The sequence below is a fragment of the Amblyraja radiata genome, chromosome 3, assembly GCF_010909765.2.
Source record: "Amblyraja radiata isolate CabotCenter1 chromosome 3, sAmbRad1.1.pri, whole genome shotgun sequence".
In the NCBI taxonomy this organism is placed as follows: domain Eukaryota; kingdom Metazoa; phylum Chordata; class Chondrichthyes; order Rajiformes; family Rajidae; genus Amblyraja; species Amblyraja radiata.
Genome location: NC_045958.1, coordinates 12,185,415 through 12,209,489, shown reverse-complemented (window position 1 = coordinate 12,209,489; position 24,075 = coordinate 12,185,415). Strand labels below are relative to the sequence as shown.

General features: G+C 43.4%; 1 protein-coding gene and 1 long non-coding RNA gene across 3 annotated transcripts in view; one reads left to right on the top strand and one right to left on the bottom strand.

Annotated features, from left to right (window-relative positions):
• The first annotated feature begins 1,056 nt into the window (after positions 1-1,056).
• On the top strand, positions 1,057-22,783 carry LOC116970795. Its single transcript, XR_004411320.1, has 3 exons — positions 1,057-1,350; positions 11,896-12,012; positions 22,595-22,783. It is a non-coding gene; the product is annotated as an uncharacterized LOC116970795 (long non-coding RNA).
• The window catches only part of rhobtb3 (Rho related BTB domain containing 3), a 93,831-nt gene continuing 91,811 nt past the window's right edge, over positions 22,056-24,075 (bottom strand). The window contains exons 11-12 of one of the 2 annotated variants that reach the window (XM_033017299.1): positions 23,395-23,491; positions 22,056-22,745 (exon numbers count right to left, since the gene is read on the bottom strand). In XM_033017299.1, the coding sequence (XP_032873190.1) occupies positions 22,630-22,745; positions 23,395-23,491 (213 nt within the window). In that variant the 3' untranslated portion in view covers positions 22,056-22,629. The remainder of the gene's footprint in view (positions 22,746-23,394; positions 23,492-24,075) is intronic. The other variant, XR_004411319.1, reaches the window with a different exon arrangement.

Genomic DNA, 24,075 nt, shown 5'->3' with positions numbered 1-24,075 from the left:
AGGCCATTCGGCCCTTCGAGCCTGCACCGCCATTCAATATGATCATGGCTGATCATCCAACTCAGTATCCTGTACCTGCCTTCTCTCCATACCCTCTGATCCCCTTAGCCACAAGGGCCGCATCTAACTCCCTCTTAAATATAGCCAATGAACTGGCCTCGACTACCCTCTGTGGCAGAGAGTTCCAGAGATTCACCACTCTCTGTGTGAAAAAAGTTCTTCTCATCTCGGTTTTAAAGGATTTCCCCCTTATCCTTAAGCTGTGACCCCTTGTCCTGGACTTCCCCAACATCGGGAGCAATCTTCCTGCATCTAGCCTGTCCAACCCCTTAAGAATTTTGTAAGTTTCTATAAGATCCCCTCTCAATCTCCTAAATTCTAGAGAGTATAAACCAAGTCTATCCAGTCTTTCTTCATAAGACAGTCCTGACATCCCAGGAATCAGTCAGGTGAACCTTCTCTGCACTCCCTCTATGGCAATAATGTCCTTCCTCAGATTTGGAGACCAAAACTGTACGCAATACTCCAGGTGTGGTCTCACCAAGACCCTGTACAACTGCTGTAGAACCTCCCTGCTCCTATACTCAAATCCTTTTGCTATGAAAGCTAACATACCATTCGCTTTCTTCACTGCCTGCTGCACCTGCATGCCCACTTTCAATGACTGGTGTACCATGACACCCAGGTCTCGCTGCATCTCCCCTTTTCCTAGTCGGCCACCATTTAGATAATAGTCTGCTTTCCTGTTTTTGTCACCAAAATGGATAACCTCACATTTACCCACATTATACTGCATCTGCCAAACATTTGGCATATATAATTATAACTCCCTAATTATATTGTTCATTGAATAATTGTACGTTTAAGTTAAATTTTATTTCATTGACAAGAATTGTTATATAACCCAATGGCATGGAAATAAATGGAAAGGTCGCATTTGCCTGTATAATGACCCGAGCAACGCCGGGTAAAATTGTTGCTGGTGCAGACTGAAGCTACGCCTCCCTCCCCTGTAGTAAAAGCCCGCGTCAAATGATTTTAACGAACGCATTGAATTTGCAACTCCTCCCATTGCTCAAGAACTCAAAGAAGAAAGACAGTTGTGTTTGGTGCTGAGTCACTGAATTGACAGGGCAACAGAGAATGGCTCGGGCGTACGTGGAGACCAAAATTCAGGCGGACAAAGTGGTTATTTTCATAAAAGCGTCTTGTCCTTACTGTGTACTGGTTCAGGAGGTGCTGAACAAATATGATTTAAAACAAGGCAAGCTGGAGATCCACAACATTACCGGCCATGCCGACATGAAAGCGATCCAAGACTACTTTCACAATAAAACAGGAGCCAAGACGGTGAGTTCATTTCTTAAAAACCACTTCCAAGATATTTTCCTTTCTTTCTGGTATCAAACTTGGAATTATGTTTCTCGCCTTTATATGGTTAAATGTGTAAACGTTGCCGAATACTTCACCGGGCCTTCACATTTCGTGGAGTCATTACTTAAAAAATACGAATTTCCATTGATGGGAGGCGGGAGTCCCGGGCAACAGTGGTTGTTATAGAACAGGAATCATCAGAGCCCGACCCTCGCCCTTCTAGTTTTATCTCCATGCCTCTAACCTCTTTCACAAAGGATTTTTGTTTTCAACGCGTATTTTTTTTAAAATAATATGATGCCCCGAAGACAGAGGGAAAATACTGAGTGAAGGCACACGATATTGTTGGCGATCGACCCGGTTTCCTTTAGCTTTTGGAGGAGCATCTGAGTTGGGTCGAAGTTGATCAGATTGAGGGAGGGGAAGCGGCGGCTCTGCAGCTGCCGGGGCCGGGTGGAGAGGGAGGGGAAGCGGCGGCTCTGCAGCTGCCGGGGCCGGGTGGAGAGGGAGGGTGGGCGGGCGGGCGGGCTTTCATTGCGCAGCTTCAACGCCGGCTCTCTCTGCAATGGGAGCCGAGGGGCGGGCGGGCAGGCAGGCAGGCAGGCAGGCATTGAATGGGCCCTCCCGTCCCACTGTGCCCCCCTGAAGGCTTTAAATCCAATCCCGCTCACACTGAGTGAACCCCTCCAGCGTGGAGGCTGAACAGAAACGCTTACAGATGAATGAACACGTCCCAATCGGGCTCCTCCTTTGCCACACGTGAATCAGTGCTGGAAGTGACGCCACCGGTCCCAAATAAGCAGCTTTGTGGCGGCCTGGTGACCGATCAAGACTCACTGTCGCCCTCAGTGTTGGACGCGGCAGCGCCGGCTCGCCCTGTATTGGAGCCGAGGGACTGGCACTGGCACTGGCACTGGCACTGGCACTGGATGGCACTGGCAGTTCTACCATCACGCTGTAGCAGCTGAAGGCTTTACATTGAAACACGTTCTCGGAGTGAATCGTTCCTCCTCGTTGATGTATTTAGCAGAGTTGCTTTAAACAAATAGTCCTCTGGCTCGGCATATTCAGACGATGTATGGAGCGGTTGCGAAAGTTCACATTGGTTCTATCTATGTATCCCATTTTCGCATCCACTCCCTGCATCGTCTGAAACTGTGAATGGAGCTATTCTCAACCGGAGCAGTAATGGGATGTAACTTGCTTGAAATCTCGCACCCATTCCTCCCCCTCCCCCTCCCCCTCCCCCCACACTAGGAGCAATTTACAGAGACCAATTAATCTACAAACCTGCACGAGTGTGGGGTGTGGAGCACCCGGAGGAAGTACGTGCAAACTCCACACACACAACGCACTTGAGACCAAAGATCCAAAGATCCTATAGGATCTTTGCTTGAGACCAGTATCTACCCGGGTCTTTAGCACTGTGAGGCAGCACCACTAGCAGCTGCACCACTGCGCTGGCTACTAGACTACTGAATGGGCCTCTCATTAGAACCTAAGGTTTAGGGAGGGGAGGAGGAGGGGTGGAAGAGATTTAATAGGAACCTGAGGAGTAATGGAACCATCTGGGAGAGGAAATAGTTGAAGCAGGTACTATCACAGCATTTAAGAAACATTTAGACAGGTACATGAATTGGATGGGTTTAGAGGGATATGGACCAAACCCGGGCAGGTGGAACTAGTGTAGATGGGACATGTTGGTCGTTGTGGGCAAGTTAGTCCGAAGGGGCTGTTTCTATTCTCTAAGAGTATGACTCCAGAGTTTTTCTTCCCAGCTGTTATCAGGCAACTGAACTGTCCTCTCACAAATTAGAGAGTGGTCCTGACCTCCCATCTACTGTGATGGAGATGTTCGAACTATCTTTAATCGGACTTTACAGGCTTCCATTAAATGTTATGTTCTTTATCCTGCATCTGTACACTGGACGGCTGGATTTAATCATATATAGTCTTTCGCTGACTGCATAGCATGCAACATTTTCACTCTAGCTCAGTACACACGACTGTAATAAACTAAACTAAAATTCAAAGGTACACAAAAAAGCTGGAGAAACTCAACAGGTGCAGCAGCATCTATGGAGCGAAGGAAATAGGCAACGTTTCGGGCCGAAACGTTGCCTATTTTCTTCACTCCATAGATGCTGCTGCACCCGCTGAGTTTCTCCAGCTTTTTTGTGTACCTTCGATTTTCTAGCATCTGCAGTTCCTTCTTAAGCTCTTATAAACTAAAATTCATCTGTGACATTTTTCTGGTCCTAAATTGGCATTTGGAATCTTCCTACCACTGTTTCCAAATACTTTATATGTCCATCACGGTTCTTTATGAAGTCTTTGACAGGGTTTGGCATGGAATCGACCGGATTTTGACAGTTTCTGAGCATTCTTTCATCTCCTTACCACAGCTGAATTATGTCATCTTCCTCTTGCGGCTGCAGCTGACCGTCATCTTGGGCAATAGTGATGCAGTTTCGGACCCTTGCTTGACAATTCTGAATATAGAAGCTTGGCTCAACTTTGGATCTCTCAATGTGAGCAATTATGAACATAGCTTCCTTGGAGAGATCCCCATTTTCTGAATTGCTTGACCAGTTCTTCTCGATACAATACAATATCATCCACCTGCTCCATCATTCCTATGCTCACCTGGATAAGCCAGGATGCACTGTGAGAGTCATGTTTTTTTACTTCTCCAGTGCTTTTAACACAACGCAACTGGCAACGATGCAGGTGGATGCTCCATTGGTGTCCTGGATCACCAACTACCTGAATGGATGACCCACAGTATGTCAGGCTACAGAACTGTGTCTCGGATTTTGTTGAGCGGTGTGGACTGAATCACCTGCAGCTCAACACCGACAAGACTCAGGAGATTGTGGTGGATTTTAGGAGGAGAGGAACACTCCTGTCCCCTGTCTCCATCTATGGTGTGGATGCGCAGTCTCCATCTATTGTGGGACTGACATATGATGAAAGAATGGGTCGATTGGGCTTGTATTCACTGGAGTTTAGAAGGATGAGAGGGAATCTTATAGAAACAAAATTCTCAAAGGATTGAACAGGCTAGATGCAGGAAAAATGTTCCTGATGTTGGGGGAGTCCAGGACCATGGGTCAAAGTTTAAGAATAAGGGGTAGGCCATTTAGGACTGAGATGAGAAACATTTCTTCACCCAGAGAGTTGTGAATCTGGAATTCTCTGCCACAGAGGCAGTGGAGGCCAATTCACTGGATGTTTCCAAGAGAGAGTTAGATTCAGTTCCTTGTGCTAAAGGAATCAAGGGATATAGGGAAAAAGCAGGAATGGGGTACTGACGTTAGATGGTCAGCCATGATCATATTGAATGGAGGTGCTGGCTCGAAGGGCCGAATGACCTACTCCTGCACCTATTTTTCTATGTTTCTAACTACCTCATCTGGCAGCTTGTTCTATACACCCACCACCCTTTGTGTGAAAATGTTACCCATCAGATTCCTATTTAATCTTTTCCCCTTCACCTTGAACCTATGTCCCCAAGTCCTCGGTTCCCCTACTCTGGGCAAGAGATTCTGTGCATCTACCCAATTTATTCCTCTCATGATTTTATACACCTCTATAAGATCACCCCATGGAATAGTGACCCAACCTGCTCAACCTCTCCCTATAGCTCACACCCTCTAGTCCTGGCAACATCCTCGTAAATCTTCTCTGAACCCTTTCAAACTTAACAACAATTTTCCTATAACATGGTGCCCAGAACTGAACATAATACTCTAATGCAGTCTCACCAACATTTTATACAACAGCAACATGACCTCCTAACTTCTATACTCTGACGGATGAAGGCCAATGTGCCAAAAGCCTTTTTGACCACTTTATCTACCTGCGAATTGACCTTCAAGGAACCATGCACTCCTAGATCCTTCTGCTCTACAACACTCTCCAGAGGCCTACCATTCACTGTGTAGGTCCTGCCCTTGTTCGACGTCCCAAAATGCAACACCTCACACTTCTCTGTATTAAATTCCATCAACCATTCCTCAGCCCACCTGGCCAATCTATCCAGATCCTGTTGCAATCTTTCACAACTATCTTCACTATCACACTCGTCACTTTAATTTAATGTTTCATTTATCTTGTTGTGTTTTATGACTGTTGGCAGTCCAATTTCCCTGCTGGAATTAATAAAGTTCTATGGTATCTTAACCCCGGGTATAATTGCTGGTATAGACTAAAGCTATGTGCCTCCCTCACCTGAAGTAGAAAGTCCACATCAAATGTTTTTTTAATAAACGCAGTGAATTTGCAACTCCACCCATTGCTCAAGAGCTCGAAAAAAAAGACAGTTGTGTTTTGTGCTGAGTCACTGAATTGACAGGGAAACGGAGAATAGCTAATACGTGGACACCAAAATCCAGGCGGACAAAGTGGTTCTTTTCATAAAAGTGTCTTGTCCTTACTGTGTACTGGCTCCGAATATGATGATAAACAAGGCAAGCTAGAGATTAATGACAGTACGGGCCATGCCGACACGGGAGCGAGCCAAGACTACTTCCGTAATAAAACAGGAGCCAAGACGGCGAGTTCATTTCTTAAAACCACTTCTAAGAGACGGTTTCCTTTCTTCTGCTTTCAAATTTTTAAATGAAGCCGAATACTTTGCCAGGCCTTCAAATTTCTTATAAAGCAGACTAATTACTTAAAATGGTAAATTGCGAATTTCCATTGATGGGAGGCGGGAGTCCCGGGCAACAGTGATTGTCAATGAACAGGAGCAGGCACGGAAATCGCTATCAAAATATGCGGGGGACAGGAGGGACACAATTTCTTGAGTCTTTGGAGGCTCAATCCAGCACTAAATGCAGCTCAACTCTGCCTGTCTCACCGGGATAACCAACAGCCCTGCCTGGACTGACGGGACACCAGCGCTGCTTCTCCGTGCTGGCTGTAAACCTGGGCCATATTTCATGCAAGTCCAGGCAGGGCTGTAGGTTAACCTGGCGGGACAGGCAGAGTTGAGCTGGGTTCTCAGCGCTGGCTGTGGGCCTGGGGGCACAGCTCCCGTCTGACTCCCGACCTCTCTGGCCACCCGGGCGTGGGGGGCACTCGGGTGGGAATGGGACAGTCCTGGAGAGCCGACCGAATCGATCATCGCTGCGGATGCGGTCTGTGCCGAGACTGTTTTGGCACGTCTCCATCCTCCAATCACAGCGCTCTATCCACAGTCCCACCCCCCCCCCCCTTACTCCTCCCTCCTCCAATCATCGTGCTGAATCAACATGTCCCGCCCCATTGCCTGCTGATCGGTGTCTCTCTTGTCCGATGGGCTCCCTCGATCAGCAGTCCCCACTGTCTCGCGGAAAGCGGAGATTTTAAAATCCGGATGACAAAAACTTGGGGGGATCGTCCCCCACCTCTCAAATCAGAGGGGGGACGTGAGCTGCACCACCGTGTCTATCCGACTACTGAATAGACCTCTTATAAGAATCTGAGAACATAGGTTTAAGGTGGCGTGCGGATGGGGGGTTTAATAGGAAGCTGAGGAGTAATTTTTTTACACAAAGGGTGGTGGGTGTATGGAAGCAGCTGTGAGAGGAGGTAGTTGAGGCAGGTGTGATCACATAGAAACATAGAAAATAGGTGTAGGAGTAGGCCATTCGGCCCTTCGAGCCTGCACCGCCATTCAATATGATCATGGCTGATCATCCAACAGTATCCTGTACCTGCCTTCTCTCCATACCCCCTGATCCTTTTAGCCACAAGGGCCACTTCTAACTCCCTCTTAAATATAGCCAATGAACTGGCCTCAACTACATTCTGTGGCAGAGAATTCCACAGATTCACCACTCTCTGTGTAAAAAATGTTTTTTTCATCTCAGTCCTGAAAGATTTCCCCTTTATCCTTAAACTGTGACCCCTTGTTCTGGACTTCCCCAACATCGGGAACAATCTGCCTTAATCTAGCCTGTTCAACCCCTTAAGAATTTTGTACGTTTCTATAAGATCCCCCCTCAATCTTCCAAATTCTAGATTCTAAATTCACAGTGTTTAAGAAACATTTCGACAGGTACATGAATATGATAGGTTTAGGGGGATATGGGCTAAACGCGGCAGGTGGGATGAGTGTAGATGGAACATGTTGGTTGATGTGGGCAAGTAGTCAGAAGGGTCTGTTTCCCTGCTCTATGAGTATTAAGTACTTTGGAATAAATATCCCCAGCAATCTGTCCTGGACCAGTCACATCAAGGAAATGGCCAAGATAGCACACCAATGAGTTGTGGCCATAGCCCAGACCATCATGTAAACCAACCTCCCTTTCATTTACTCCCATCTACACTTCATGCTGCCTTGGTAAGGCCGCCAGCATAATCAAGCACCAGTTTCACCCCGGTCATTCCCTCTTCTCCCTCTCCCATCAGGCAAGAAAGATATACAGAAGTATGAAAATGCATACCTCCCAGCTGTTATCACGCAACTGAACTGTCCTCTCACCAACTAGAGAGCGGTCCTGGCCTCTGTCTTCCACAATGGAGATGTTCAAACTATCTTTAATGCATTATCGGACTTTACGGGCTTCCATTAAATGTTATGTTCTTTATCCTTCATCTGTACATGATGGACAGCTTGATTTAATCATATATAGTCTTTTGCTGACTGGATAGCATGTAACGTAAAGCTTTTCACTCTACCTCAGTACACATGCCTGTAATAAACTAAACTAAAGCTCATCTGTGATATTTTTCTGGGCCTAAATTGGCATTGGCATTGGCAGTCATCCTACCACTGTTTCCAAATACTCTTTCAATAGACAATAGGTGCAGGAGTAGGCCATTCGGCCCTTCGAGCCAGCATCGCCATTCAATGTGATCATGGCTGATCAAAAATAAAAGTGTTGCGTGGCTTCCCTTGCATAACACTACTGTTTAATACCTCTGGGCATTAGGTGTCAAGTTTCTCACTTTATTAGCACCTTCTATTACAGTTCTGCATCCTTCATGACTTGCTCTGTTGAGATGTGCCATATATGACACTTTGTTACTAATATGTTGCTAATGTCAAATAAAACTCCTAAATTAACCGGATACGTTGTATTTTTGATAAATGTAACCTTCATGTTTACATGCAGAAGGACATTTGGAAACAGTGTTAACATTTGGTAACATTCGTTAAGTACAAGCACTTGTAGAGACCTTTCAAACCCCGCATCTCATTTGGCAACTTCCTTCTGTGCTTGTATATTCATTTATAGGATTAGGCTTTGTCATGATTTGGCATGGAATCGACCAGATTTTGCCACTTTCTGATGATTCTTTCATCTCCTTACCACAGCTGAATTATGTCATCTATTTGCAGCCGCAGCTGCCAGTCATCTTGGGCGATAGTGATGCTGTTTTGGACCCTTGCTTGACAATTCTAAATACAGAAGCTTGGCTCACCCCCATCAACTTAGCATCTCTCTGTGACTTTTGAACAATGTTGATACAAGGTTATGAACATTGCCTCCTTGGAGAGACTGGCGTACGCAGAGATCGAACCCGGCGTTCGGAAGCCGCGGTCACGTGACTCGGGAGGGGCTGCTTGTTTCGCGCGGTTTTTCACTTGCGCGAAACAAGTGGTGGGCAGACGTGTCTGGAGAACCTGTAAACTGGATATCAAACTTTTGAATAAAGATCTGTTGAAAACTCCAGTAGTCGTTTCTCAGACCAATAAAAGATATCCATTCTGCTCTCTGATTCTATGACCACGGTTTAACCCAGAATTCTTCCTGCCCTTCGACCACGTTTTAACCCAGATCTTTCCTATCCATTCTGTGAATAGCTCGATGAGTTCTTCTCAGATGACATAACATTGGGCTGGTGCAATACTGACACAATGTTGGTGTAGGGTTAGAAACATAGAAAATAGGTGCAGGAGTAGGCCATTCGGCCCTTCGAGCCTGCACCGCCATTCAATATGATCATGGCTGATCATCCAACTCAGTATCCCATCCCTGCCTTCTCTCCATACCCCCTGATCCCTTTAGCCACAAGGGCCACATCTAACTCCCTCTTAAATATAGCCAATGAACTGGCCTCAACTACCTTCTGTGGCAGAGAATTCCACAGATTCACCACTCTCTGTATAAAAAATGATTTTCTCATCTCAGTCCTAAAAGACTTCCTTGTGACCCCTTGTTCTGGACTTCCCCAACATCGGGAATAATCTTCCTGCATCTAGCCTGTCCAATGACAGTTATTTTGGTTGTTATTTTGTCTTTAATTTATTTTGAATGTTATCAATTTTGCTTCATGTTTTGTACATATTTCCTGTCACATGTTAAGTTTAGCCATCTTTGTTTACCATTTCATTCCATACATCTCACGCATCTTCATTTGCATAATTTCCAGACCTTCCTCATCCATGTTAAAATTGTACAAGGCATTGGTGAGGCCAATTCTGGAGTATGGTGTACAATTTTGGTCAGATGTCAACAAAATAGAGAGAGTACAGAGGAGATTTACTAGAATGTTGCCTGGGTTTCAGCAACTAAGTTACAGAGAAAGGTTGAACAAGTTAGGGCTTTATTCTTTGGAGCGCAGAAGGTTAAAGGGGGGACTTGATAGAGGTCTTTAAAATGATGAGAGAGATAGACAGAGTTGACGTGGATAAGCTTTTCCCATTGAGAGTAGGGACGATTCAAACAAGAGGACATGTCTTGGGAATTAAGGGACAGAAGTTTAGGGGTAACATGAGCTTCTTTACTCAGAGAGTGGTAGCTGTGTGGAATGAGCTTCCAGTGGAAGCGGTGGAGGCAGGTTCGATTTTATCATTTAAAAATAAATTGGATAGGTATATGGATGGGAAAGGAATGGAGGGTTGTGGTCTGAGTGCAGATAGATGGGACTAGGGGAAAATAAGTGTTCAAAAAATTCAAGAAGATTAGTCAAACATGACCTTCCAGGCACAAATCCATGTTGACTGTTCCTAATCAGACCCTGTTTATCCAGATGCTTATATATATTATCTCTAAGTATCCTTTCCATTAATATGCCCACCACTGACGTCAAACTAACAGGTCTATAATTGCTAGGTTTACTCTTAGACCCCTTTTTAAACAATGGAACAACATGCGCAGTACGCCAATCCTCCGGTACTATTCCCGTTTCTAATGACATTTGAAATATTTCTGTCATAGCCCCTGCTATTTCTACACTAACTTCCCTCAATGTCCTAGGGAATATCCTGTCCGGACCTGGAGACTTATCCACTTTTATATTTCGCAAAAGTGTCAGTACTTCCTCTTCTTTGAATCTCATAGTTTCCATAGCTACTCTACTTGTTTCCCTTTACCTCACATAATTCAATATCCTTCTCCTTGGTGAATACCGAAGAAAATAAATTGTTCAATATCTCCCCCATCTCTTTTGGCTCTGCAGATAGCTGTCCACTCTGACTCTCTAATGGACCAATTTTATCCCTCGTTATTAATATAGCTGTAGAAACCCTTTGTATTTACTTTCACCTTACTTGCCAAAGCAACCTCATATCTTCTTTTAGCTTTTCTAATTTCTTTCTTAAGATTCTTTTTACATTCTTTATACTCCTCAAGCACCTCATTTACTCCATGCTGCCTATAATTATTGTAGATCTCTCTCTTTTTCCGAACCAAGTGTCCAATTTCCCTTGAAAACCATGGCTCTTTCCAATTTTTACTATTTCCTTTCAACCGAACAGGGACATAAAGATTCTGTACTCTTAAAATTTCACCTTTAAATGTCCTCCATTTCTCTTCCACATCTTTCCCATAAAACAAAATGTCCCAATGTCCTTTTAAATCCTTTCGCATCTCCTCAAAGTTAGCCTTTCTCCAATCAAAAATCTCAACCCTAGGTCCAGTTCTGACCCTCTCCATAATTACATTGAAACTAATTTTACAAATTAGTTTACTACGATATGTCTTAACAATAAACAATGCCAAAAAGCAGACTCAATAATTGTAAATCAATAATGTCAAAACTTTGATCCAGGGCATTCAAAATCAAGCATTGTCAGGATTGTTTGAGATGAAGATATCACAAGCCATTTGTCAACTGACAGAAAAATAGCCCATGTCTTCTCATTTAATGCTAATACTTGCTGTGACATACTCTAAGTAGAAGTGCAGGAAAAGCTGTAGGTAAATCTAGGTCATTGCTTTTGCTGGATATTCCAGATAGCTGCATTAGCAAATTACACTGGGATTCCCATTTTGAATGCCAGCCAAAATGGGGGGAAAAAAACAAAATTCTGTTTTATGGGAAATATCCATCTAATATTGTGAAATTATGGCTAAAGAGGCTCATATAAGTTGTATCTTTCCTTTAATCACTGATGTTGATCATTATCTGGACAGTCATTTATTCCAGTTATTACTATTTTATCAGCATTAGTAATTGTACTGATGTGAACAATATTGTGTGTCTGCTCAATAAAATAACCAAAATATAATTGAGGATGTATTTATTTTGTAAATTGTGAATTGTCCTCTCTGATGGAATTGGAATGTTTTCATTTGATTCTAGGTACCTCGTGTGTTCATTGGGACTGAATGTGTGGGAGGTGGTTCAGACGTTAAACAGCTGCATGACAATGCTGTGCTGAAAGACAAGCTGATTGCCATTGGTGCCATATAGTCCCAGGTAAGATGAGTGACTGAAATTCCAATGGCCTAAATTTCCAATTTCAAATAATGTGGTAGTCCATGAGGGCCTGCCAATATTTATCTCCATGGTGGTCAGGAAGTTTGGAAATCTGGTGCATGTGCGTTGGCTAATCACATCTCAAACTTTCTCACAGTTGATTTTCTGCAATAATTCTGACTGCATTCAGGGAGCTTGCACTCTCTGGAGTCCGGTGGTAAACCGCAAACTCCATGCAGGTGATTAGTAGCATGTTGGGAAATTTGCTCACTGATCTGTGGCCTGGTGCAGAAAAATAAACCCAACTGCGATTACTGGAAGTCTGAAATAGGTCCAGAAAATACTGTAAATATCCCACATGTCAAACAGCATCCATAGAAAGGAAGCTAACATTTCAGTCAGATTCTTCATCAGATGGGACAAAAAAAAGACGTTGAGAGGGTAATCGAGGGGTGGGTAGAACAAAAGGACTATCTCGAGGATGAGGTCATGGTCACCATTGGGATAAACTGTTGATCAAGTAGTCTGGTGGTTGCTATGGGGATAAGCTGTTATAGCCATATAACAATGACAGCACGGAAACAGACCATCTCGGCCCTTCTAGTCCGTGCCGAACACTTATTCTCCCCTAGTCCCATCTACTTGCACTCAGACCATAACCCTCCATTCCTTTCCCGTCCATATACCTATCCAATTTATTTTTAAATGATAAAATCGAACCTGCCTCCACCGCTTCCACTGGAAGCTCATTCCACACAGCTACCACTCTCTGAGTAAAGAAGTTCCCCCTCATGTTACCCCTAAACCTCTGCCGCTTAATTCTCAAATCATTTCCTCTTGTTTGAATCTTCCCCACTCAATGGAAAAAGCTTATCCACGTCAACTCTGTCTATCCCTCTCATCATTTTAAAGACCTCTATCAAGTCCCCCCTTAACCTTCTGTGCTCCAAAGAATAAAGCCCTAACTTGTTCAACCTTTCTCTGTAACTTAGTTGCTGAAACCCAGGCAACATTCTAGTAAATCTCCTCTGTACTCTCTCTATTTTGTTGACATCTTTCCTATAATTTAGCTACCAAAATTGTACACCATACTCCAGAATTGGCCTCACCAATACCTTGTACAATTTTAACATTACATCCCAACTTCTATCTGTTGATGAAGTAGTCTGGTGGGCAGGTTAATGCGGGCAGTTCAGAAGACACAAACAAAGGAATATGGAAGGTGCTGTAGGTCAAATGATTGAACAGAGAAAAATTGAGTTGATATTACAGGTGTTAGACCAATAGCAGAACTGGATAGCGGGCAAGTTATCCCATCAAGTTCAATATTAAATGCGGAAACCTGAAATGTGCCTGCAGTAAATGAAGTGCTGTTCCTCAAGTTTACATTGGGAACGTTTGTCTTGAGGTAGAATCCCCTTTGAGTTTTCTAAGGGGAATCTTCATTTTTCCCAACTCTCTCATCTGCTCATCATTCTCCTCTAACCATTCCCCTTCTTATAGCTCTCCTCTGTTTAACCACTAGCAATGCCACACTGAAATTGAAAAGTGCAGGGAGTGGAAACCTAAAATAAAAGTGGAAATTTCTGTACTCACTGGCAGATATGCCACACTTATTCCTTTACCTGCTTCCCTCTCATTATCCTGGGATCCAAATGTTCCTTCCAGGTGAAACAGCAATGCACTTGCACTTCTACTAGTCTGGTGACCGGATTTGCCGCCCACAAATTGCTCTCCACTGCAAATTGGTTGACCACTTAGAAACATAGAAATTAGGTGCAGGAGTAGGCCATTCGGCTTTTCGAGCCTGCACCGCCATTCGATATGATCATGGCTGATCATCCAACTCAGTATCCTGTACCTGCCTTCTCTCCATACCCCCTGATCCCTTTAGCCACAAGGGCCACATCTAACTCCCTCTTAAATATAGCCAATGAACTGGCCTCAACTACCTTCTGTGGCAGAGAATTCCACAGATTCACCACTCTCTGTGTGAAAAATGGTTTTCTCATCTCGGTCCTAAAAGACTTCCCCCTTATCCTTAAACTGTGACCCCTAGTCTGGACTTCCCCAACATCGGGAACAACCTTCCTGCATCTAGCCTGTCCAACCCCTTAAGAATTTTGTAAGTTTCCATAAGATCCCCCCTCAATCTTCTAAATTCTAGCGAGTACACTTTGCCCAGCACCTTTGTTTTGTCCCATTTTAGGATTTGATTGTGACCATTCCTTACTTTTCCTTTTATATTTAAAAATTAATAGAATTATGATCATTGGTCCCAAGTGTTCCCCTACTTGCCCATTCGCTTATTTCCAAAGATGTTGATTGTAGCCCTCTTGCAGGACTATCAACATATTGCTTCACCAGCATCTTGTATTACTGCTACACAGCTTCTCAACTGCTTTACTCAATGCCCTTACTGATGAAAGTATACAGCGGCTGCCATAATGTTTGGGACAAAGACCCATCATTTATTTATTTGCCTCTGAACTCGTCAATTTGAGTTTTTTAATATAGATAATCACATGTAGTTAAAGTGCACATTGTCAAATTTTAATAAAGGCCATTTTTATACATTTTGGTTTCATCATGTAGAAATTACAGCAGTGTTTATACATAGTCCCCCCTATTTCAGGGCACCATAGTGTTTGGGACACAGCAATGTCATGTAACTGAAAGTAGTCATGTTTCGTATATTGTTGCATATCCTTTGCATGCAATGACTGCTTGAAATCTGCGATTTATGGACATCACCAGTTGCTGGGTGTCTTCTCTGGTGATGCTCTGCCAGGCCTGTATTGCAGTCATCTTTAGCTTATGCTTGTTTTGGGGGCTAGTCCCCTTCAGTTTTCTCTTCAGCATATAAAAGGTATGCCCAATTGGGTTCAGATCGGGTGATTGACTTGGCCACTTAAGAATTGACCTTTTTTAGCTTTGAAAAACTCCTTTGTTGCTTTAGCAGTGTGTTTGGGATCTGAAGAAAGGTTTCAGCCCGAAACGTCGCCTATTTCCTTCGCTCCATAGATGCTGCTGCACCCGCTGAGTTTCCCCAGCAATTTTGTGTACCTGTTTGGGATCATTGTCTTGCTGTAGAATGAACCGCTGGCCAATGAGTTTGAACTTGAGCAGATAGGATGTGTCTATACACTTCAGAATTCATTATGCTACTACCATCAGCAGTTGTATCATCAATGAAGATAAGTGAGCCAGTACCTTCAGCAGCCATACATGCCCAGGCCATAACACCCCCACCACCATGTTTCACAGATGAGGTGGTATGCTTTGGATCTTGGGCAGTTCCTTCTCTCCTCCATACTTTGCTCTTGCCATCACTCTGATATAAGTTAATCTTCGTCTCATCTGTCCACAAGACCTTTTTTCAGAAGTGTGGTTGCTCTTTTAAGTACTTCATGGCAAACTGTAACCTGGCCATCCTATTTTGTGGCTAACCAGTGGTTTGCATCTTGCAGTGTAGCCTCTGTATTTCTGTTCATGAAGTCTTCTGCAGACAGTGGTCATTGACAAATCCACACCTGACTCCTGAAGAATGTTTCTGATGTCGGACAGGTGTTTGGGGATTTTATTTTTTATTATAGAGAGAATATTTCTGTCATGACTGTGGAGGTCTTCCTTGGTCTGCCAGTCCCTTTGCAATTAGTAATCTTCTTAATGATGTTCCAAACAGTTGATTTTGGTAAGCCTAAGGTTTGGCTGATGTCTCTAACAGTTTTATTCTTGTTTCTCAGTCTCATAATGGCTTCTTTGACTTTCATTGGCACAACTTTGGTCCTCATGTTGATAAACAGCAATAAAAGCTTCCAAAGGTGATGGAAAGACTGGAGGAAAGACTAGGTGCTGCAAGCTCTCTTATACCTGCATTAAGGAGACACACCTGAGCAATTACAAACACCTGTGAAGCCATGTGTCCCACACATTATGGTGCCCTGAACTGGGGGGGGGGGACCATGTATAAACACAGCTGTAATTTCAACATGGTGAAACCAAAATGTATAAAAATACCCTTTAATAAAATCTGACAATGTGCAGTTTAACCACATGTGATTTTTTTTCTATTACAAATCTCAAATTGTAGAGTACAGGGGCAAATAAATAAATGATGGGTCTTTGTCCCAAACATTATGGGGGGCGCTGTACCTTACCAGTATGTCAAAAGCCTTCTTCTACACCATTTCCATCTTTGATGCCACTTTCAGAGAATTATGTACTTACAGCATACTCCTATGTCCTTCTGTTCTGCAACACTCCGTAGGCCTCTACCATTAACCGTGAAAGTCCTCCCCTGGTTTGACATCCTAAAATGCAACAGCTCACACTTCTCTGCATTAAGCTCTATTTGCCATTCCTCAGCTCACTTGCCCAACTGACCACTATAATTCTTGATACTCATCTCCGATGTCTACAATACCACTTATTTTACTGTCGTCTGCAAACTTACTAATCCTGCCTTGTATATTCTCGTCCAAATGATTTATATAGATGACAAACAACAATTGGCCCAACACCAATCCTGAACCATAACACGAATTACAAACTCCAAGCCAAAAACAAACCTACTAGCACCCTCTGCTCCCTACCTTCAAGCCAATTAGCTAGCTCTCCATGGAATCCATGTGATCCATCCTTCCTGAGTAACTTACTAATCAAAGGCCTTGATGAAGTGCATATACACTTTGTACGGCCCCGCTCTCATCGACCTTCTTGGTTACTTGTAGAATCACATTTGTGAGACACAAATGCTCTCATGCGCAATTCTGTACAGACTATCCATAATCAACTCCTTTCTTTCCAAATGCAGGAATATCTTATCCCTTAGATTCCCCACAAGTAAAGGGCCTGTCCCACTTTCACGACTTAATTCTTTCATCCCGCCCATTTTTTTACTCGTGGACATTTTTTATCGGGCTGGAAAAAACGTCCCGACTTACCTGATGCCACGAGTACCTACGGTTGGCATAACGGGCTGCTACGATATATCTACGAACTCCTACGGACTCGTTACGAACATTCTGCGAGTTTGAATCAGGGAAAACTCGGGAGAATTTGTGAATTCGCTCGTGTAAGTGGGACAGGCCCTTAACTCAGCTACTACAGATATAAATAATAATAATAAATTTTATTTTTGGGCGCCTTTCAGAAATCTCAAGGACACCTTACAGAGATTAACGGGAATTGAAAACATATAATCAGAATAAAATAAATAATAAAGACATCACAGAAACACAAGATAAAAACAGAATTCAGTCCAAAAACAAAAAATCAAAAACACAATGTGAAGAGAGAGCAGCGGCAGCTAAAGCGCGCCAGCGTCCACTCTCCCTTCCGACAGCCATCTTGGACACAGACTAACAGGATTACTTACAGACAAAAAAAATCATCCCCCCACAATGGATACCACTGTGGGGGAAGGCACAATGTCCAGTCCCCAACCCCAAGTTCACCCAAAGTCAGGCTTATTGAGGCCACCGCTATTGCCTCTACGGAGGCCCGATGTTCCTGGCCGTTCTCACCGGGTGCTGTTGCCCCGGCGTCGGGAGAGTCCTCTCAGCGGCTGGGCCACCTGGAACGGCCGCTTCCTAGCTGGAGACCGCGGCTTCCGAAGCCGACAAGGCCGCGCCGGGTTGGAGCTCCCAGGCTCCCGATGTTGAAGTCGGCGCCGCCCGCTCCGCTCTGCAGACCCGCAGCCTGGAGGTGTTAAACTCGGCGGTCACAGCTCACCAGAGCTCCAGCGCGTCGATCCAGCGCGGCGACCCAGGCAAGGCATCGCCCGCTCCGCTCCACGATAGCGCTCCAGCGCTGTGCCGCCACCGAGGCCGAGGTGCTGGGCGGTCCCCGCCAGGAAACAGCGCTCCAAGCCCGCTGGTAGGCCACGAGGACGGGTCGACGGGCAGCCCGGAGAAAAAGCTGCCTCACCGACCAGGTAGGGACCTAGAAGTAAAATTGCCCCCTACCCCCCACATTAAAAAGTCAATTTCTCCAACGGACGAAGCACAGGACTTACTAAAAACTTTTTTTTAAAAAGCGAATTAAACGGACGGCTGCTGGTTAGCAGCCGCTCCCCAAGATGGCTCCTCCTCCAGATGTCAGCTTTGCTGGTCTATGGTTCGCAGGTATCTCTTTGCAGCCTTCCTGTCTTCTGAATCCTCACCCTTGGCTAACCATGATGCATATATCTCAACGCGGGCTCCTGCAATTTATTCTCTAGCTTTCCATAGTATTCTTGGATGCATGAAGAAAGACTGGATAGACTCGGCTTGTACACGCTAGAATTTAGAAGATTGAGGGGGGATCTTATAGAAACTTACAAAATTCTTAAGGGGTTGGACAGGCTAGATGCAGGAAGATTATTCCCGATGTTGGGGAAGTCCAGAACTAGGGGTCACAGTTTAAGGATAAGAGGGAAGTCTTTTAGGACCGAGATGAGAAAAACATTTTTCAAACAGAGAGTGGTGAATCTGTGGAATTCTCTGCCACAGAAGGTAGTTGAGGCCAGTTCATTGGCTATATTTAAGAAGGAGTTAGATGTGGCCCTTGTGGCTAAAGGGATCAGAGGGTATGGAGAGAAGGCAGGTATGGGATACTGAGTTGGATGATTAGCCAAGATCATATTGAATGGCGGTGCAGGCGCGAAGGGCCGAATGGCCTACTCCTGCACCTATTTTCTATGTTTCTATGTCTATCTGATCAGTGTCCGGAGATTTATCTACCTTCATATGTTTTCAGTTTGCGGATCTCACAGGGTGGTGTCGTGGAGAGCGAAGATGGTTGTTTAATGCTGCAGCACGATATAGTCAAATGGAAAGTTGGGCAGTGTTGGCCGATGCTATTTAGATTAGTTTAGTTTAGAGATACAGCGTGGAAACAGACCCTTCAGCCCATAGACGCCGCACCGACCAGCGATCCCCGCACATTAATACTATCCTACACACACTAGGGACAATTTACACATACACCAAGCCAATTAACCTACATACCTGTACGTCTTTGGAATTGTGGGAGGAAACCGAAGATCTCGGAGAACACCCACGCGGTCACGGGGGGAACGTACAAACTCCATACAGACAGTGCCCGTAGTCGGGATCGAACCTGGGCCTCTGGCACTGTAAGGCAGCAATTCTACCGCTGCCCCACCGTCATTCCTGACAAATGTGAGGAGATACATTTTGGGAAGCCAAATAGGAGAGGACATGCATAGTAAATTGTACGGTGCTAATGAATATTAATGAACTGAGGGACCTAGGTGTTCATGTCCATTGTTTTCAGTAATTGGTTACACAGGTAGACCGAGGGGTGAATGACAGGAGTATATAAAATTATAAGAGGTGCAGATAGTGTAGATAGTCAGATTATTTTTCCCAATGTAATATTATCATAAACAATAGGCCATAGCTTTTAAGGTGAGAGGAATGAATTTCAAAAGGGGTTTGAGGAAAAAGTTTTTTTTTACACAGAGTAGGTGCTTAAATGGGCAACCAATATTCTAAGATATTTGACATTAGCAAGTAGTAATTTCTAACCCAGTGCCCATAGTAATCACTACTAGTATAATCCTCGTGTCTCATCTCTACTCTCTTGCCATTAATGTGTTTCTAGTTTTTCTTAAAAAGGTTAATTCTGCCCTGGTTCAAACACTTCCTAAAGCAAAGCAATCTACACTCCAAATTTATTCTGAACCTTTTACTCACTGCTGATAACATTTATTGAAAATTACTTGTTGCAGATACCCTTAGAATAGAAAATAGCCTTTTCCTGTGCTCTAATCTAATGACTTTAATTTTAATTAAAAGCGGAAAATGCTTTATATACATCAAAGACAATAATCAAAGAATGCTTTGAACCTGTGACTCCAATGTGGATAGACATAAAAAGCTGGAGTAACTCAGCGGGACAGGCAGCATCTCTGGAGAGAAGGAATGGGTGACATTTCAGGTCGAGACCCTTCTTCAGATGTTTTAATATATAATTATTTTCGTGGTCTTCCAAAGAAGTACACTTGAAACATTAATATGTTTTTAAAAATGTCAATAGACTAATCTGTGCAGTTCCTTTTTTAATTGATGCTGTTAATGAATCCAATGACAGCAGAAATGTGTTTGCTTTACTGCAACATTCTTTGATGCAATAATGCATAACATTTATAGAGAAAATGGTCATGTGCTCATGTGGCATGCCAGCAAAAGGTGGATTCAAGATTAGTCCCACTTCTCGATTCTTGGTCCATAGCCCTTGTAAATTATGATTCTTCAGGTTTATGATTCATCCAGATGATTTTAAATGCTCTGATTTTCTCCTGGACTGTGAGTTCCAGATTTCTACCTTTTAATTCCTGCCTAACACTTGAACCAATTAACTTTGTATCCCTTAGTTACTGTCCTCCCTAATTAGAGAAATAAGATATTTTCGGTTACCTTCTTTGAGTCCTATAATATCGTAATCCAGTTAATTCTCTCCTCTATTAGGAAAAAAAACTATTCCCAGCCATACATCCTCTACTCCATAACTATAATTCACCAACCCTAGCGACATCCGTAAATCTCCTCTACATTGTGTCCAGCCATCACATTTGTCCTAGAGTGGTGAACCGTACTGTGTGCAGTACATGAGCTATGGACAAAATGTACGTTTAAACACCACTGTTATAATATGGGCTGACTTAATATAATTTATAATGCATTTGAGGACATTCTGTAGTTGATAATTGATGTGAAGAAGCAGTGAAGTGAAGCGAATGGTATGTTAGCTTTCATAGCAAAAGGATTTGAGTATAGGAGCAGGGAGGTTCTACTGCAGTTGCACAGGGTCTTGGTGAGACCACACCTGGAGTATTGCGTACAGTTTTGGTCTCCAAATCTGAGGAAGGACATTATTGCCATAGAGGGAGTGCAGAGAAGGATCACCAGACTGATTCCTGGGATGTCAGGACTGTCTTATGAAGAAAGACTGGATAGACTTGGTTTATACTCTCTAGAATTTAGGAGATTGAGAGGGGATCTTATAGAAACTTACAAAATTCTTAAGGGGTTGGACAGGCTAGATGCAGGAAGATTGCTCCCGATGTTGGGGAAGTCCAGGACAAGGGGTCACAGCTTAAGGATAAGGGGGAAATCCTTTAAAACCGAGATGAGAAGAGGGGGGGGGGGGGGGGGGGGGGGGGGGGGGGGGGGGGGGGGGGGGGGGGGGGAGGGGGGGATGGGGGAGGAGGGGAGGGGGGTGTTGAGGAAGAGAGAGCCCTCCAGCCTTGATAAAATTATGTAAAACACTGGATAAAAATTGTTCCAGGGAGAGCCGCAGGTGACATCCTCCTTGCTGTATCTGACATTCAATCTTCCATTTTGTATCATCAGAGTCAGAGATGAGCAGCAGGTCACATGTGCACATTTGACATTCTACTGTCCCAATGAAACACAATGGACAGATGCCCCTTAATAGTAAAAGCAAAACCCATTCATTTGAATCTGATTGTCAACCTGGAATTAAAAAATAGGTGCAGGCTGGTGGGCTGTTTATTTTACTTTATTTTTAATTAGATTTTAGTAGTTCCAGCAATTTTTAAGCAAATCTATTACTTTGTATCTAAATTAATCAATTTATCTGAGCTATCAGCAAAGTATCAGGCCAATCTGTGGAGAGACCCGAGTATCTGCCACCCAAAGCCTAGTGTTTAAGAAGGAACTGCAGATGCTGGAAAATCGAAGGTACACAAAAATGCTGGAGAAACTCAGCGGGTGCAGCAGCATCTATGGAGCGAAGGAAATAGGCAACGTTTCGGCCCGAAACGTTGCCTATTTCCTTCGCTCCATAGCTGCTGCTGCACCCGCTGAGTTTCTCCAGCATTTTTGTGTACCCAAAGCCTAGTTATTGCTTACAGCCTACTTGGTTATGGAAAGGCTGAGTTCAATTGCAACCACAGATCCAAACATGGCAAGTGTAGCTAAGGGTAAACTAATGGCTGAAGCGAAGAGTCAAAGGTCAGTGGCAGGCACATTTAGCACGATCGTGTACATTGTAAATTTGATTACTACAACTCTAAGGAATGTTATAGTTTAATACAATATCCAACACTGTCAGTTTTCAAGAGGAGGAAACTAGTTCCTGACAATTGTTGTCAGGACTAATTTATAAGCAGCATATGGTATAATGGCAACTGGATGAACTACTTCTCTTATCAACCATAGTACCTGACTTAATCATTAGTTAAAATTGGATATGTTTATTATGTGCATCGTTGCTTATTTCAACATAGCAAATGTGAAGTCCTACCAGCAAGATAATAAGTATGTTAAATATAGTTCTTCACATTTGGAAGGCAGGGCCCATAAATTCATCATGGAAATAAGATTTAGAGTTGTGTTAAAGTTGGGTTGTATTCCAGGACATGATTGTGCTTGTCCAAGAGTTTCAAGCTTTCGGAAAAAACAAACAATGTGCAGGAACAAAATGGGAATGTTCAGAGTCGGGGGTTTCTTCCAAGCATCAAATCGTCAATGGGGGTTCAGGGATTCCGTTGACTTCAGTTTTGCTTTTCAACAATAACGCAAGGTTTTCTAACTGTACAATCTTTCAGTCTCAATAGGTATCCAAGGACAGTTCAAGAAACCATTACATGAGAATACAACGAGATCTCCCAGAGTGAATGTGATGCCTGTATTCAGTCAATTCCTGCAAGTAAGAACTTGATGGCCATCTATGACTTTCCACAAAAGCTTCTTCTTCATCTGCATGTGAATACAATAAAGAAGAATGGAATTAACAATGCGCTGTCATAGGACTTATTTTGATATTCTTTTTCTGAGGATCTGTCTGGTTTAATAGAGCTTCCAATGCATAATTTTAATGACACATAGTCCTAACTACATGAAAATCAGTTCACTTAAGTTACATTCGTACATAAGAAACACACTATTTCAAGACACAGCTGGATTTTCTTTATCTAAGAAATACCATAACAAATAATTACTAGAATTTGCCAGAAATTAAACTTCAGAATAGGTTAAGAAAGAGATTAAATGCATAAAAAGATCTTGGGTTATAGAGAAGCATAGAGTATAAATGCAACAAAAGGATAGGATATAATACAAACAAAAGCTTTTCACTGTACCTCAGTACACGTGACAGTAATAAACTAAACTTTGATAAAACGGATTTAGTTGTGAGCACCACAATTTAAGTAAAGTTTTTGAGAATTTACAATACTACATACATATATGTATCTGATTGCAGTTGTTGCAGTTTTTTGTGGCAATAACCAAGGGGAAAGCTGACCTCCCTCACCATAATCGAGGAAGAATGAATCTTTACAAAGATGTAAAATTGATTGTATGCCTTGTGGCAACACTTTGGTGTTGATATAAAATTAACACTTACCCGAAAGCTCCTGAAATTCCAGCTTCTGACTGAAAATGAGGTAATTGCTGGCAATGAAATGCAGTAGCCAGGTAGACAATCTGGTCGCATTGTGGAACTGAAAATACAGTATTTCAGATTTAAATGTGGAACACACATAGAGATAGGATATTGCTGTATCTGACCTCTAACTCAGCTGCTGCATTCGGCACTGTCCAGAAGTTTGAGTTTGGAAAAGGTAAACAAAAGGTTTTTACATAGAAACATAGAAATTAGGTGCAGGAGTAGGCCATTCGGCCCATTCAATATGATCATGGCTGATCATCCAACTCAGTATCCCGTACCTGCCTTCTCTCCATACCCTCTGATCCCCTTAGCCACAAGGGCCACATCTAACTCCCTCTTAAATATAGCCAATGAACTGGCCTCGACTTCCCTCTGTGGCAGGGAGTTCCAGAGATTCACCACTCTCTGTGTGAAAAAAGTTCTTCTCATCTCGGTTTTAAAGGATTTCCCCCTTATCCTTAAGCTGTGACCCCTTGTCCTGGACTTCCCCAACATCGGGAGCAATCTTCCTGCATCTAGCCTGTCCAACCCCTTAAGAATTTTGTAAGTTTCTATAAGATCCCCTCTCAATCTCCTAAATTCTAGAGAGTATAAACCAAGTCTATCCAGTCTTTCTTCATACGACAGTCCTGACAT